Source organism: Hypanus sabinus, chromosome 3 (genome assembly GCF_030144855.1).
Source record: "Hypanus sabinus isolate sHypSab1 chromosome 3, sHypSab1.hap1, whole genome shotgun sequence".
Lineage (NCBI taxonomy): Eukaryota > Metazoa > Chordata > Chondrichthyes > Myliobatiformes > Dasyatidae > Hypanus > Hypanus sabinus.
This window is the reverse complement of record NC_082708.1, coordinates 141,185,080-141,198,525: the sequence shown is the minus strand read 5'-3', so window position 1 is coordinate 141,198,525 and position 13,446 is coordinate 141,185,080. Positions and strand designations below refer to the sequence as shown.

Genomic DNA, 13,446 nt, shown 5'->3' with positions numbered 1-13,446 from the left:
CGTACCTGTACCTGTATTTCCCCCCCCCCCCCCAATTTAAAAGCATGTCTTCCAGTGTTCGATATTTCTAACCTGGGGAAAATATTCTGACTGTCTACCCTATCTGTGCCTCTCATAATTTTAGAAATCCTCTATCATGTCTCCCCTTAGCCTCTGATGCTCTCAGGAGAACAACTCACGTTTGTCCAACCTTTTAACTTATTCCCCCTCATCCAGGGAGCATCAGGCTAAACCTCTTGTGCACCCTTTCCATAGTCTCCACATCCTTCCTATTGGTCCAGTGCTTGCTGACCTTTGTGAACTTAATGTTCAGAAACACCTGAATTCCACAGTTGTCAACCTTGTTTTTCAGATTACTCAAGGCATTTCCCTTGTCTGTAATTGTGCCCTTTGTCCCTCTAAAATTAGGGGTTTCCTTATTTCTGACAACTTGATCATCCTCAAATTCAGTTCCTCCACTATTAATGACTATGCCTGTCCTCTGGACCTTCAACCTCTTTATATTTGTATCCTCCTCTTAAATGCTATTTTGATCAGGATTTTAGTCATCATGCCTTTATGGCTTAGAATTGATAATTTTTTTTGTTATTTCCTCTGTAATAATGCCTTGGAACTGGAGAAAGTCCCATGCAAATGGAAGATAGTTTTGCTATAAGATGTAGAAATCTATAGAATGAATTGTAGAACATGTATTAGTTTCTACAATACATCCACAAGGATCCACAAGGTAAATATTGTAGCAATGTCTACTGCTTTTTCTGGGTTACTTAGTAATCATTGCTGAAAATATTAAGCAGGGCTGGCACAATTAATCAAAATGAAGTGGCTTTAATGCTTCATGTTGATGATCTTTCATCAGAAACTTCAGACTAAAATGCCATTTAGTTGCTGCTGCTGGTGCCTTGTCTGTAAGAAACGTGTATAGTACATCACCTGTGAAATCAAGTAATTGAAGGCTAATGTTCATCTTAAAATGTGATGTAGCCTTATTTAAACCACCTTGTTACAAATTGCTATCAACAAGTTAGTTTCCTTAACTTGCATCTTATAACAAGGATCTAAGTGCTGTAGAATGAACTATAATTTTTATTTAAGTACAAGTGATAAGTGGCATAAGTATATGCCCTTGAAAAAGTATTCAGGCCCTACAACTAGTTTCATATTTTACTGTCTCATATTCTAAATTTAAAATTATTTGAAGTAGAATTCTTTGAGCTAATCTCCAAAACAGTGTGCATCATAACAAAGCAAAAGAAAAATTCCAAAATCTGTCAACAATTTACTAAAAATTAAGAACCAAAATTGTGAGGCTGAAAAACTATTCATCCCCTTTGTAATTACTACACTAACTTTCCTCAGGTTCATTATACAGTATTATCTAACCAACTCACCCAGTTTGTTGATGTAGAAAATTGGAGGATCACCTGTTTTCAATGAATTTGTAAGACTACTGTAAATGCTCCCCTGTTAAATGCTCCTAATGGCATGTGCCTCAGATAGTCTCTGACAACCAAGTCCATGTTGGCCTTCATGTGTGGCTTAGCAACTAAGCCCGGCAGAACCATATCTACTGACAGGAGAAGAAGAAAAGGTGGGTTACTGGTGCCTTAAAACCAAATGAGGCTGCATCAGCCATGGTTAGCAGCTCATCTAGGAGAAGGAATACACTAATCTCAATCCTTTGCTGCTTTACGGCTCGATCCACTCAAGGGGAAGGCTTCAGGAGTAAACCCCGAGGGAAAAATCCAGAGCCGGAGTCCTTAAGGCAGTCCAATGTTGAGTTCAACGCTGACTTGCATCTCCTGCGACACTGCTGGTGCCAGACTGTATTGGTCACTGCCATTCCTTTGGGTTCATTAGATGCATGGAGAGGGAGAGATTGCTCTCCACTTTGTACTGCCCAGGATGGCATGTCTAGACATCTAGAATGCAACATCCATGATTGACCATGACCAATGGAGGCTTCACTCATTCACTCTGTAATTTCGAGCAGTATGGTATATTTTCAACAGGCTGAACCAAAATGAAAACAAAAGAGTATTCAAGACAAGTGAGGGAAATGTTAATAGAGAAGCACAAATCTCTGGAAGGGTATGAGACTATCTCAAAGGCACTGAACATGCCTCAGAGCTCAGTGTAGTCCATTGTGAAACCACGCCACACTGCCTAAGTCAGGCTGCTCTCTAAAATTACTCACTAGAGAATAATGGCACTTGTAAGAGAGGCTACTGTGACACTAACAGTCTCTTCTGGTGAGCTGAAGAAGTCAGTGGCTCAACTAGAGATGAAGTTCATGGCTCCACAAATCTCTAAGGCCTTGCACAAAAAGGATTTTTTATGAAAGACTGGCAAAGAAGAAGCCCTGGCTTAAAAAAAGCATAACCTTGCCCATAAAGACTTTACAAAGCATCACTTAGAAGATCCTGTAAAGATCCAAGGGGACATTGCTTTGTGGATCCAGAACTGGCTTGCCCACAGAAGGCAAAGAGTGGTTGTAGACGGGTCATATTCTACATGGAGGTTGGTCACCAGTGGAGTGCCTCAAGAATCTGTTCTGGGACCCTTACTCTTCGTGATTTTTATAAATGACCTGGATAAGGAAGTGGAGGGATGGGTTAGTAAGTTTGCTGATGACACTAAGGTTGGAGGTGTTGTGGATAGTGTGGAGGGCTGTCAGAGGTTACAGCGGGACATTGATAGGATGCAAAACTGGGTTGAGAAGTGGCAGATGGAGTTCAACCCAGATAAGTGTGAAATGGTTCATTTTGATAGGTCAAGTATGATGGCAGAATATAGTGTTAATGGTAAGACTCTTGGCATTGTGGAGGATCAGAAGGATCTTGGGGTCTGAGTCCATAGGATGCTCAAAGCAGCTGTGCAGGTTGAATGTGTGGTTAAGAAGGTGTATGGTGTATTGACCTTCATCAATCATGGAACTGAATTTAGGAGCCGAGAGGTAATGTTGCAGCTATATAGGACCCTGGTCAGACCCCACTTGGAGTACCGTGCTCAGTTCTGGTTGCCTCACTACAGGAAGGATGTGGAAGCCATGGAAAGAGTGCAGATGAGATTTACAAAGATGTTGCCTGGATTGGGAAGCATGCCTTATGAGAATAGGTTGAGTGAACTCGGCCTTTTCTCCTTGAAGTGATGGAGGATGAGTGGTGACCTGATGGATAGAGGCTTTTTCCCAGCGCTGAAATGGTTGCCATAAGAGGACAAAGGTTTAAGTTGCTGATGAGCTGTTGGGTTTGTGTATTTATGTGTGTGTCTAATATATATGTTCAGTACAACTTGATGGGCTGAAGGGCCTGTATTGTGCTGTGGGTTTTCTATGTTCCTGTGTGGAAGAAAGTCTTGTGGTCGAATGAGACTAAAGTGGAACATTTTGGTCTCAACACTTAGTGGTATATGTGGTGTAAATCTAACACTGTGCATCAGCCATCCCTACTGTAAAGTATGGTGGAGGTAGCATCATGTTACAAAGATGCTTTTCAGTAGTAGGAACTGGAAATTTGGTCAGAAATGATAGAAAGAGAATGATGCTAAATACAGAGATCCTGAATAAAAACCTGCTAGCCTCTGCCAGAAAGCTGAAAATGGGGTGAAATTCATCTTCAACAGGACAACGACCCAAAGCACACTGCCAAAGCAAACATAGAATGGCTTCAAATGAAGACAATTTATATCCCCGAGTGGTCCTATCAGAGTCCTGACCGCAAGGTTGCTATCCTCTGCTACCAAATGACCTGGCACAGCTTGAGCAATTTTGCCAGGAGGAATGGGCAATTCTTGTTCCATCACATTGTGCAAAACTAATAGAGACTTAACAGAAAAAAGACTACTGGCTGTAATAGCTATGAAAAGTTGTTTATTGAAGTACTGAGCAAAAGGGGATGAATACTTTTGATCTGTTGATAACTCAGTTTTTGAATTTTTAGTTTTCAAATCTTCCCTGATTTTGGGTTCTGTGGGGAAAAACAAAAGAGCATTTGATTAACAAATAAAAATTCTCTTAAGTTGATCAAAATCCCTGGTTGTAATATTTATGTGAACAAAAGCTTGGGGGCTGAATACTTTTTCAAGACTCTGTAGATGGGGGGACGTCACGTGATGATGTAGGATCGAGACGCTGGAACCCAGCTCTCCCGTTTTAAAAAAAAAAAAATTATTAATGTCTAAATGAAGAAAAGTTAGTCAATACTTTCTAAAAGTTACTTATAAACTACTCCGGATTGTTTCAAGTTGTGCCTCACAAACAGAAGATGAAGAAAACTACTACCGTGAAAGCAACGCAAGTTGGAACAGAATCAAGGCCCACTTCTGCCAAGGAACAGCGGGCTTAGGTACATGATACCGCCGGCGATACAGAACAGGAAACTGCGGCAACATCGACCATTTCTAAAGGAAAAGATCAACGAGTACTGCACAAGCGTGAAGGAAGGAGCATGCGCAAATGGGAGCAACCAGAAGTACTAATCCCAGATACGACTGAAACCGAAAGTGAAAGTGAATCTGAGAGAGAGTCAGATTCTCTGGAAAAATCAGACGAAGATAGAGGCAAAAGTCTTTCTGGAAATATGGAAAAGACGTTGAGACAAATAATGCGTAAATTAGAAAAATTAAACGCATTAAAAGTAATCAAAAGAAAAATGACAAATATGCAGATGATGTTTGATAAAATGACAAAAAGACAGGATAAAATGGAAAAGAGAATTATAGATTTGGAAACTACAATGGAAGACATAGTTGAAAGAAACAATAAAATGGAAGATGATACTACTGCCTGGACATTAGAAAGAAAACAATTTATGGAAAAAATTGATAAGCTTGAAAATTTTAGTAGACGAAACAATATTAAAATTGTTGGACTTAAAGAAGATGTAGAAGGAGAAGATCCAATAATTTTTTTTTCAAAAATGGATCCCTGAAAAATTGGAAATGGAAGAAGATACTCTAATTGAGATTGAAAGGGCTCATAGAGCCTTAAGGCCAAGATCTCAAGCTGATCAAAATCCACGATCAATTTTAATAAGATGCTTAAGATACCAAGATAAAGAAAAGATCCTGAAGGCAGTTGCCCAACGTGCCAAAAAGAGAAACAGGCCATTGATGATAGCAGGGAAGGCAGTTCTTTTTTATCCTGATATAAGTTATAACCTTTTTGAAGAGAAAGAAGGAATTTAACCCAGTGAAAAATGTCTTGTGGGAAAAGGGTTATAAATTCATAATGCGTCACCCAGCAATGCTGATAATTTTTTGGAGGGAGGGAAAAAGAAGATTTTTTAACGATTATCGAGAAGCGGAGGAGTTCGCACAAAAACTTCCACCCATTGGCTAATTATACATAGAGACTTCCAAGCATGATGGATTAAAGATGAAGATAGAGACAGTGAATGGAAGTGATGGACATTTAAGGATGACACGGGAGAAAAGCAAAATTTCAGAAATAATAATTGAGAATAGTATTTTTTTCTTATATATATATATATATACTTTTTTATGTTGCGGGGGGGCTGGGGAGCTTTGGATCAGTTACTGCGGGATACACGTATGTAATCATGGCAATTGCCATGACCTGTACAACAGAGGGGGGTATTTTGTTTTTTTCTTTATACTCTATTTTTCTTCTATCTTCCTGCCTGGATGATTGGTGGGGACACAAATAGCAACATGGAGAATTTTAAAAAGATTTCCCAAGATACCACGAAAGTTGGAAGATTAGGTATTATAACTTGGAGTAACATAATTAAAAATAATGACTAATTTACTGAATTTAAGTTTTAATGTTAATGGGCTTAACGACCGGTAAAAAGAAAAAGAATTCTAACATACATTAAAAAAAATGAAAATAGATATAGCTTTTTTTTTTACAAGAAACACATTTAACAGACAAAGAACATCAGAAATTAAAAAGAGACTGGGTTGGAAATGTTTTTGCAGCTTCATTTAATTCAAAGGCGAGAGGAGTTGCAATTTTGGTTAATAAAAATTTACCAATTAAAATACAAAACGTATTAATTGATTCGGCGGGGAGATATGTAATTATACATTGTCAAATTTTTTCAGAACTATGGACTCCTATGAATATTTATGCACCAAATGAAAATTATGTAAAATTTATACGAGGTCTTTTTGAATTTGGCTAATGCACATGACAAAATATTAATAGGTGGAGATTTTAACTTTTGTCTAGATCCAGTTTTAGATAGATCAACAAAGGTGGTCACAAAATCAAAAGTAGTGAAATTAACTCTATCATTGATGAAAGACTTAAATTTGATTGATATATGGAGAAGAATTAATCCAAAAGAAAGAGATTACTCATTTTATTCAAATAGACATAAAACATATTCAAGGATAGATTTTTTCCTATTATCAACGAATATTCAAGGTAGAGTGAAAAATGTAGAATATAAAGCGACAATATTGTCAGATCATTCTCCTTTGATAATGACAATGATAATGACAGATAAAGAGGGATCAATTTATAGATGGAGATTTAATTCAATGTTACTAAAACGTCAAGATTTTTGTGATTTTATGAAAAAGCAGATTCAGTTCTTTTTAGATACAAATTCACATTCAGTCGATGATAAATTCATATTGTGGGAAGCAATGAAAGCATACTTGAGAGGGCAGATAATAAGTTATACTTCTAAAATTAAGAAGGAATATATGATAGAAATAGATCAATTGGAAAAAGAGATTACAAAATTAGAAAAAGAATCTCAAAGAAATATGACAGAAGAAAAACGAAGACAACTTATTAATAAGTTACAATATAATACACTCCAGACATATCGAACAGAAAAAGCAATTATGAGAACGAAACAGAGATATTATGAACTAGGTGAAAGATTACATAAGGTCCTTGCATGGCAGTTAAAAACCGACCAGATTTCTAAAACAATAAATGCAATTCGAACAAGAGTAAATAAAATTGCTTATAAACCTTTAGAAATTAATGAAACTTTTAAGAATTTTTATTCTGACTTGTATAAATCAGAATCACAAAATGATAATGTCAAGATAGAAAGATTTTTATCACAAATAACTCTTCCAAAATTAAACACGGAAGAACAGAAGGGATTAGGTATGCCTTTTACATTGAAAGAGGTCGAAGAAGCCCTAGGATCACCAAAGTAATAAATCCCCAGGAGAAGATGGTTTTCCGCCTGAATTTTATAAAAAGTTTAAAGATTTATTAATTCCTCCTTTTATGGAGTTAACACATCAAGCGGAAAGAACGCATAAACTTCCAGAATCTTTTTCGACAGCTATTTTAATAGTATTGCCAAAAAAAGATAGAGATCTTTTAAAGCCAACATCATATAGACCTATTTCTTTATTAAACACTAATTATAAAATAATAGCAAAAGTCTTATCTAACAGATTATCCAAATACTTACCAAAATTAGTACATATGGATCAAACAGGATTTATTAAAAACAGACAATCGGCAGATAATGTAACTCGGTTATTTAGTATAATTCATTTGGCACAAAAGAGGGAGGAAATGAGTGTGGCAGTTGCTTTGGATGCAGAAAAAGCATTTGATAGATTGGAATGGGATTTTTTATTTAAAGTATTGGAAAAATATGGATTAGGAGTATCTTTTATAAAATGGATTAAAACCTTAAATATTAATCCCAAAGCTAAAGTAGTGACAAATGGTCAAATTTCAACACCATTTCAGCTAACAAGGTCAACTAGGCAAGGTTGTCCATTATCACCTGCTTTATTCGTGTCTGCGATAGAGCCATTAGCTGAATTAATTAGAATGGACCCAGATATTAAGGATTTTAGAGTTAATCAGGAAGAATATATGATTAACTCTAATTTGCTGATGATGTTCTGCTTTATTTAACAAACCCATTGCACTCATTGCGTAAATCAGCCTATAGATTAGAAGAATATGGGGAAAATATCAGGTCATAAAATAAATTGGGATAAAATTGAAATTTTACCTCTTATTAAAGAAGATTATAGTCAATGTCGAAAAATAACTCAATTTAGATGGCCGACAAATGGTATAAAATATTTAGGTATAAGAGTTGATAATGATATAAAGAACTTGTATAAATTAAATTACTTACCATTACTGAAAAAAATTCAAGAAGATCTTGATAAATGGATGGTATTACCAATAACATTAGTAGGTAGAGTAAATACCATAAAAATGAATATATTCCCTAGACTACAATATCTATTTCAATCATTACCAATACAACTACCTCAGAAGTTTTTTCAAGAGTTAAACAAATATGTGAGGAAGTTTCTTTGGGAAGGTAAGATGTCAAGAATATCGTTGGAAAAATTGACATGGAAATTTGATCTAGGAGGGTTACAACTTCCAAATTTTAAGAATTATTATAAAGCAAACCAACTTAGATTTATTGCATCTTTTTTTGAGAAAGATAAACCGGCATGGATTAGAATAGAACTAGATAAAATAGGAGAAAATACACCAGAAGATTTTATATATAAATGGGAATCCAAATGGATACGGGAAAAGAAAGAATCTCCTATATTAAAACATTTGATTGACATGGAATAAGATAAATGTTGATGATGAGACAAAAATCTTTATTAGCAAAGAGATCTTTAATTCAAAATAGACTTATTCCTTTTACAATGGATAATCAACTTATAATTGATTTCAAAAAGGGATTAGATATATAGGAGATTGTTTTGAAGGAGGTATATTAATGTCATTTGATCAATTAAAGAATAAATATAAAGTATCAAACAATGCTCTTTTTTGTTACTTCCAACTAAGAGCTTATTTAAGAGAAAAATTAGGTCACAAAATGTTATTGCCGAAATCTAATGAAATAGAAACTTCAATTCAAAAAGGAAAGATTAAAAAATTTATTTCTTATATATATAACTTGATTCAAAAACAGGCAATTAAACAAGGAGTCCATAAGTCAAGACAAAAATGGGAAAGTGACTTGAATATTAAAATTGAAGAAACAAATTGGTCAAGACTATGTCTTGATAGTATGACAAATACAATAAATGTCCGGTTAAGATTAGTGCAATATAATTTTTTACATCAATTATATATTACACCACAAAAAATAAATAAATTAAACCCAAATTTATCCGATCAGTGTTTCCGATGTAAACAAGACATCGATACTTTTTTACATTCTACTTGGTCGTGTTCTAAAATTCAATGTTTTTGGACAAATTTAAGAATTTTATTGGAACACAACTTCCACATAACCCAATATTATTTACTAGGCAATATTGAAGGGATAAAACCGAAACCCAAATTGAATAAATATTAGAAAGAATTTATAAAAATTGCATTGGCAGCAGCCAAAAAGGGTATTGCAGTTACTTGGAAATTGGATACATACTTAAGTATAGATCGTTGGAAGAAGGAAATTTATGGCTGTATTCCACTTGAAAAAATTACTTACAATTTAAGAGATAAATATGAAAATTTTTGAAAATTTGGCGCCCTTATTTACAAAAGACAGGATTAAGTATATAGGTGCTCCGAAGATAAAATAATTGGTTATTTGGGGAAATAAATAAATATATATACTAAAGTTATTACGAACTCCATGGAGCATGTGGGGATCTTCCAATATCCAGGCACTCATTCTTTCTTTCTTTTTTTCCCTTTCTTTCTTTTTTATATAGGGATGTTAGGGGGGGGGGGGGGAAGGGTATATATTTATATTTTTTCTCATATATTTTCTTTTATTTCTGTAATTATTTGAAAACTCAATAAAAAAGTTTTTAGAAAGTCTCTGTAGATGCAAGTTTATGTTGTTATGCAATACTTTGATTATAACTGTTCAGCAAAATTAATCTTCAGAGTGAATTTGTAAATTTTAATTTTTTTCTCCACATTTCCATGGCAAATAGTGACCTCTCAAGATATTTAGCATTGTGTTCAAGCAATGATTTGTAAACAGTAATCAAAATGTCAGTAAAATCTGTTCCAAGTCGCCAATGTAGGCATAAAATTATGGCCTTTCAAATTGGTTTGCAAATTTATTAATGTTGTTATGTCAGGTTCCCTTCACAGAGTTGACCCAAGAAGGGAAGAGTGACTACAAGGAAGAACCAGAATGGTGGCGAGATACACTGTACCCACAGCCGTTTACTGGGCTCGAGTGTGCAGGCAAGTCAATAATTAAACTCAATTTCTAAGTAATACTTCAAAAATAGCTAAGAGTCCATTTAGAAGGAAATCAGAAGGGGTAAACGAGGATATAAGATTCTGTTGGCAGGTAAGTTAAAGGAGAATATGAGATTCTTTAATCATATTAACAGCAAAATGATAACTGGAGAGAGTAAATGTGTCCCTTTAATGGTCTTAATAAATAGCTCTTAAATTAATACTTTTGCTTCTACTGTGAAGAAGATCATGGAAACGAAGGAAATTAGGGAAGGCCTGTTACATATCAATGTTACATATGATATTGTGTTGACAGTCTTGAGGTGATCTCTGGACCTAACTAAATATATACTAAGACTTGGTAAAGGAAAAAGGACTGCAAGGACCATCCAGGGAATTACAGGCTGGTGACTGTACATCACTCATGGGAAAGTTTCTAGAGGGGTTTCTGAGAAACAGGATCTACTGTATCTGCATTTGGAAAGACAAAGACTTAACATGGATAGTGCATGTAGCGTTTTACATGGGAGATAGTGTCTCAAGGATTCAACTGAGCTTTTCAAAAAGTTGACCATGGGGACTGACAAGGTCAGAGTAAGTAGATGTCTGCATGACCATTAGCAAGGTCTTTGACAAGATCTTACATGATAGACCTGCCCAGAGGGTGAGATCACATGGGATCCATGGTGTGCTGACCAATTAGATCCAAAACTATAAACATAAGAGGTTCTGCAGATGCTGGAAATCTTGAGCAACACACACATAAAATTAGTTCGGAGGAATGAGTTAGAGGCAAGTCATGGAGGTTTGATTTTCAGATTGGAGGCCTGTACCACAGAGACTGGTGTTAAATCCCTAGTTGCTTATAATTTTATATTAGTAAATTTGATGAGAGTGTAGGTGGCATATTATTATGTTTACAGATAATACCAATATTGGTATTGTAGTACAACAGGATTTGGATTAACTGGGAAAGTGTGCAAAGGAATGGCAGATATGATTTAACTCAGACAAGTGTCAAGGGGCCCGGTGAAGGTGATACCTGTGAACATTGCGGCTATTGGTGATGCCTTTTGGGCAGTTTACAAAGCTACTTCTTTTAAATATGATTCTACTGTTAAGCTGCATGTGATTGGAACCTGTAAGTTAGAGTTTGATGGTGTGCTTTTGGGTCGATTGAACATTCTGGTTACATGTTGTCTCTGAGGGAATTCCAAGAGGTTTGGAGCGGAATGTGTGGCCTGGGGGTCAGGAAACTAGAGGTGGGGCGCTAGCCCATGACTTACTCCATTTCTTACTGATCTCATTGATTTAAAATGTCAAGCAAAACTGAAATCATTGAGGAAGAGAGTGGAAGGCGAGTGCCTGCTTTTGACCATCTCTCTCCCTCTTGCTTACTGCTGCCAGACTCTTGGTAGAATGACCTCGCAGTTCATGTTCTGTGTTACTGGTTTCTGCTTAGTCTGTTTTTTAAAATTGCTATTTTGTGCAATTTTGATCAGGGCAGACTGGCTCTACGGCCTGCAGTCAACAAACACCTCAAAGCTAAATTAAACTGAACATTCCTAGACTGTTTTAAGGACTGTAGATTGATTTTTTTATATTTTTATGTGTTCTTGCTTGTTTTCTGCCATTTGCGTGATTTGCAGTCTTTTTATGCAGTGGGAGTTTGATGTTTTCTTTGAATAGGTTTCATGTGTTTCTTGGTTTTGTGGCTATCTGTGGGAAAACAAATCTCAGAGTTGTATTCTGTAAACATTGATAATAAATGTTCTTTGAATTTTTGAGTATTTTAGAACAGATAGGATATATGATTCCTGAAAGTGGCAACACGGGTAGACAAAGCAGTGAAGAAGGTAAATGGAGTTGGGCATCATTAGATGGGACATTGGATACAAGAGTTGGGAAACCACGTACAAGATATTGGTGAGGCCACGCATGGAATATTGCATACGATTTTGGTTAGATGCTCTTGGAGGGATGTTATTTTATTCAGGATTGGAAGGCTTGAATGCCATACCCTAATTCACAGGAATTGCGTCACTAAATGATTAGAGTTTGGGAATCGTACCAGTTAATACTGTACAACTGTAATGGATGGCAATAATGCATAAACCAGGCCCATTAATAACACTCTTTCTTCACTCCAGTTTTCTCATGATACTGCAAATAAAGAAACATCACATTGCTTTTCAAGAACTACAACACACTTTGAGCAAAGTCTAAGAGAATGGTGGGTTAGCAAAAGCTGAGGTGATTGTGTGGCACTGAGAATCAAATGCATATAAAATAAGTTCATTTTTAAAATTAAGCCTGTAATCCCATGCCACCAAGTGCCCCCCGCTGTTTGCTTTATCTTTACCCCCCCCCCTTAGAAACACCCACTGCCCGTGGAGGGTGATAAAATTGCCCACTTTGGGGACCACTGGTCTAGAGAGATTTGGGCCCAATGCATGCAATAGGACTATAGAATCTTTAAAGAATCATTTGGATGATATGATGGGAAAATATTAGATTTGTATTGAAGTAAGAACCAGCTGTGCAGAATGGCTTCACTGAGCTGCACTTATTTCATGATCTTGGTCTCCTTACATAGTTGATAAAGGGCCATGCAATGATTTCTGTACTGTAGTAGGTGAGCAAGAGCAATTTCTGTACCCACTGCAGAAACTGAAATATTATATATTTAGCAAGACAGATTGTACTCTCTGATAATTGATGTGTAGAGTTACAGTTGCATCAGTGTTTGTTCAGACAAAACAATGGTTACACCAATTAAAAGATTTTTGCTTAAAAACCTCTCCATTTATTAATTTATTGAATAGTTGGAAGTGAAAATATATGATGTAGTTTTTTTAAAGTTATATTTTGTATTATAATAAAAATCTATAAATTATTTTCACTCAACTCTTTCTTAAGAATGCTACACTGATGCAAGGGGAAAAGATGGAAATCATTGTCCAGTTTTAAGAGGACATTCACAAAATGGAGATTGTCTCCTCCCATTAGATCTGGTAAGTTAATCAGGTATTTAAAAATCCATTTCCAAGATGGAATTTCAGTATTACACTGAAACAGAAATCCTTTATCATTTAGCAATTGTTACAATGTATTCTTTAAGTTGTTTTTATATGAGAACTGAATGTACAGTATCAGACTGAGTTAACTTGGGGGAGAATTGCAAAACCTAATGTGTAACTAAAATTTTAAGCAGATAAAATCTGATTATAATTCATGTGAATGGTTGTGTAATGCTGAAATTCTGTTTCTTAATGTACCTGATCCTGTCTCTCATCTGCTAA

The 13,446-nt window shown here is 35.6% G+C and overlaps 1 protein-coding gene across 5 annotated transcripts in view; it reads left to right on the top strand.

Annotated features, from left to right (window-relative positions):
- Positions 1-13,446, top strand: part of kiaa0232 (KIAA0232 ortholog) — a 133,869-nt gene that overhangs the window by 116,607 nt on the left and 3,816 nt on the right. For all 5 annotated transcript variants that reach the window (XM_059965242.1, XM_059965243.1, XM_059965244.1 and 2 more), the window contains 2 exons: positions 10,039-10,147; positions 13,064-13,158. In XM_059965242.1, coding sequence (XP_059821225.1) covers positions 10,039-10,147; positions 13,064-13,158 — 204 coding nt within the window. The remainder of the gene's footprint in view (positions 1-10,038; positions 10,148-13,063; positions 13,159-13,446) is intronic.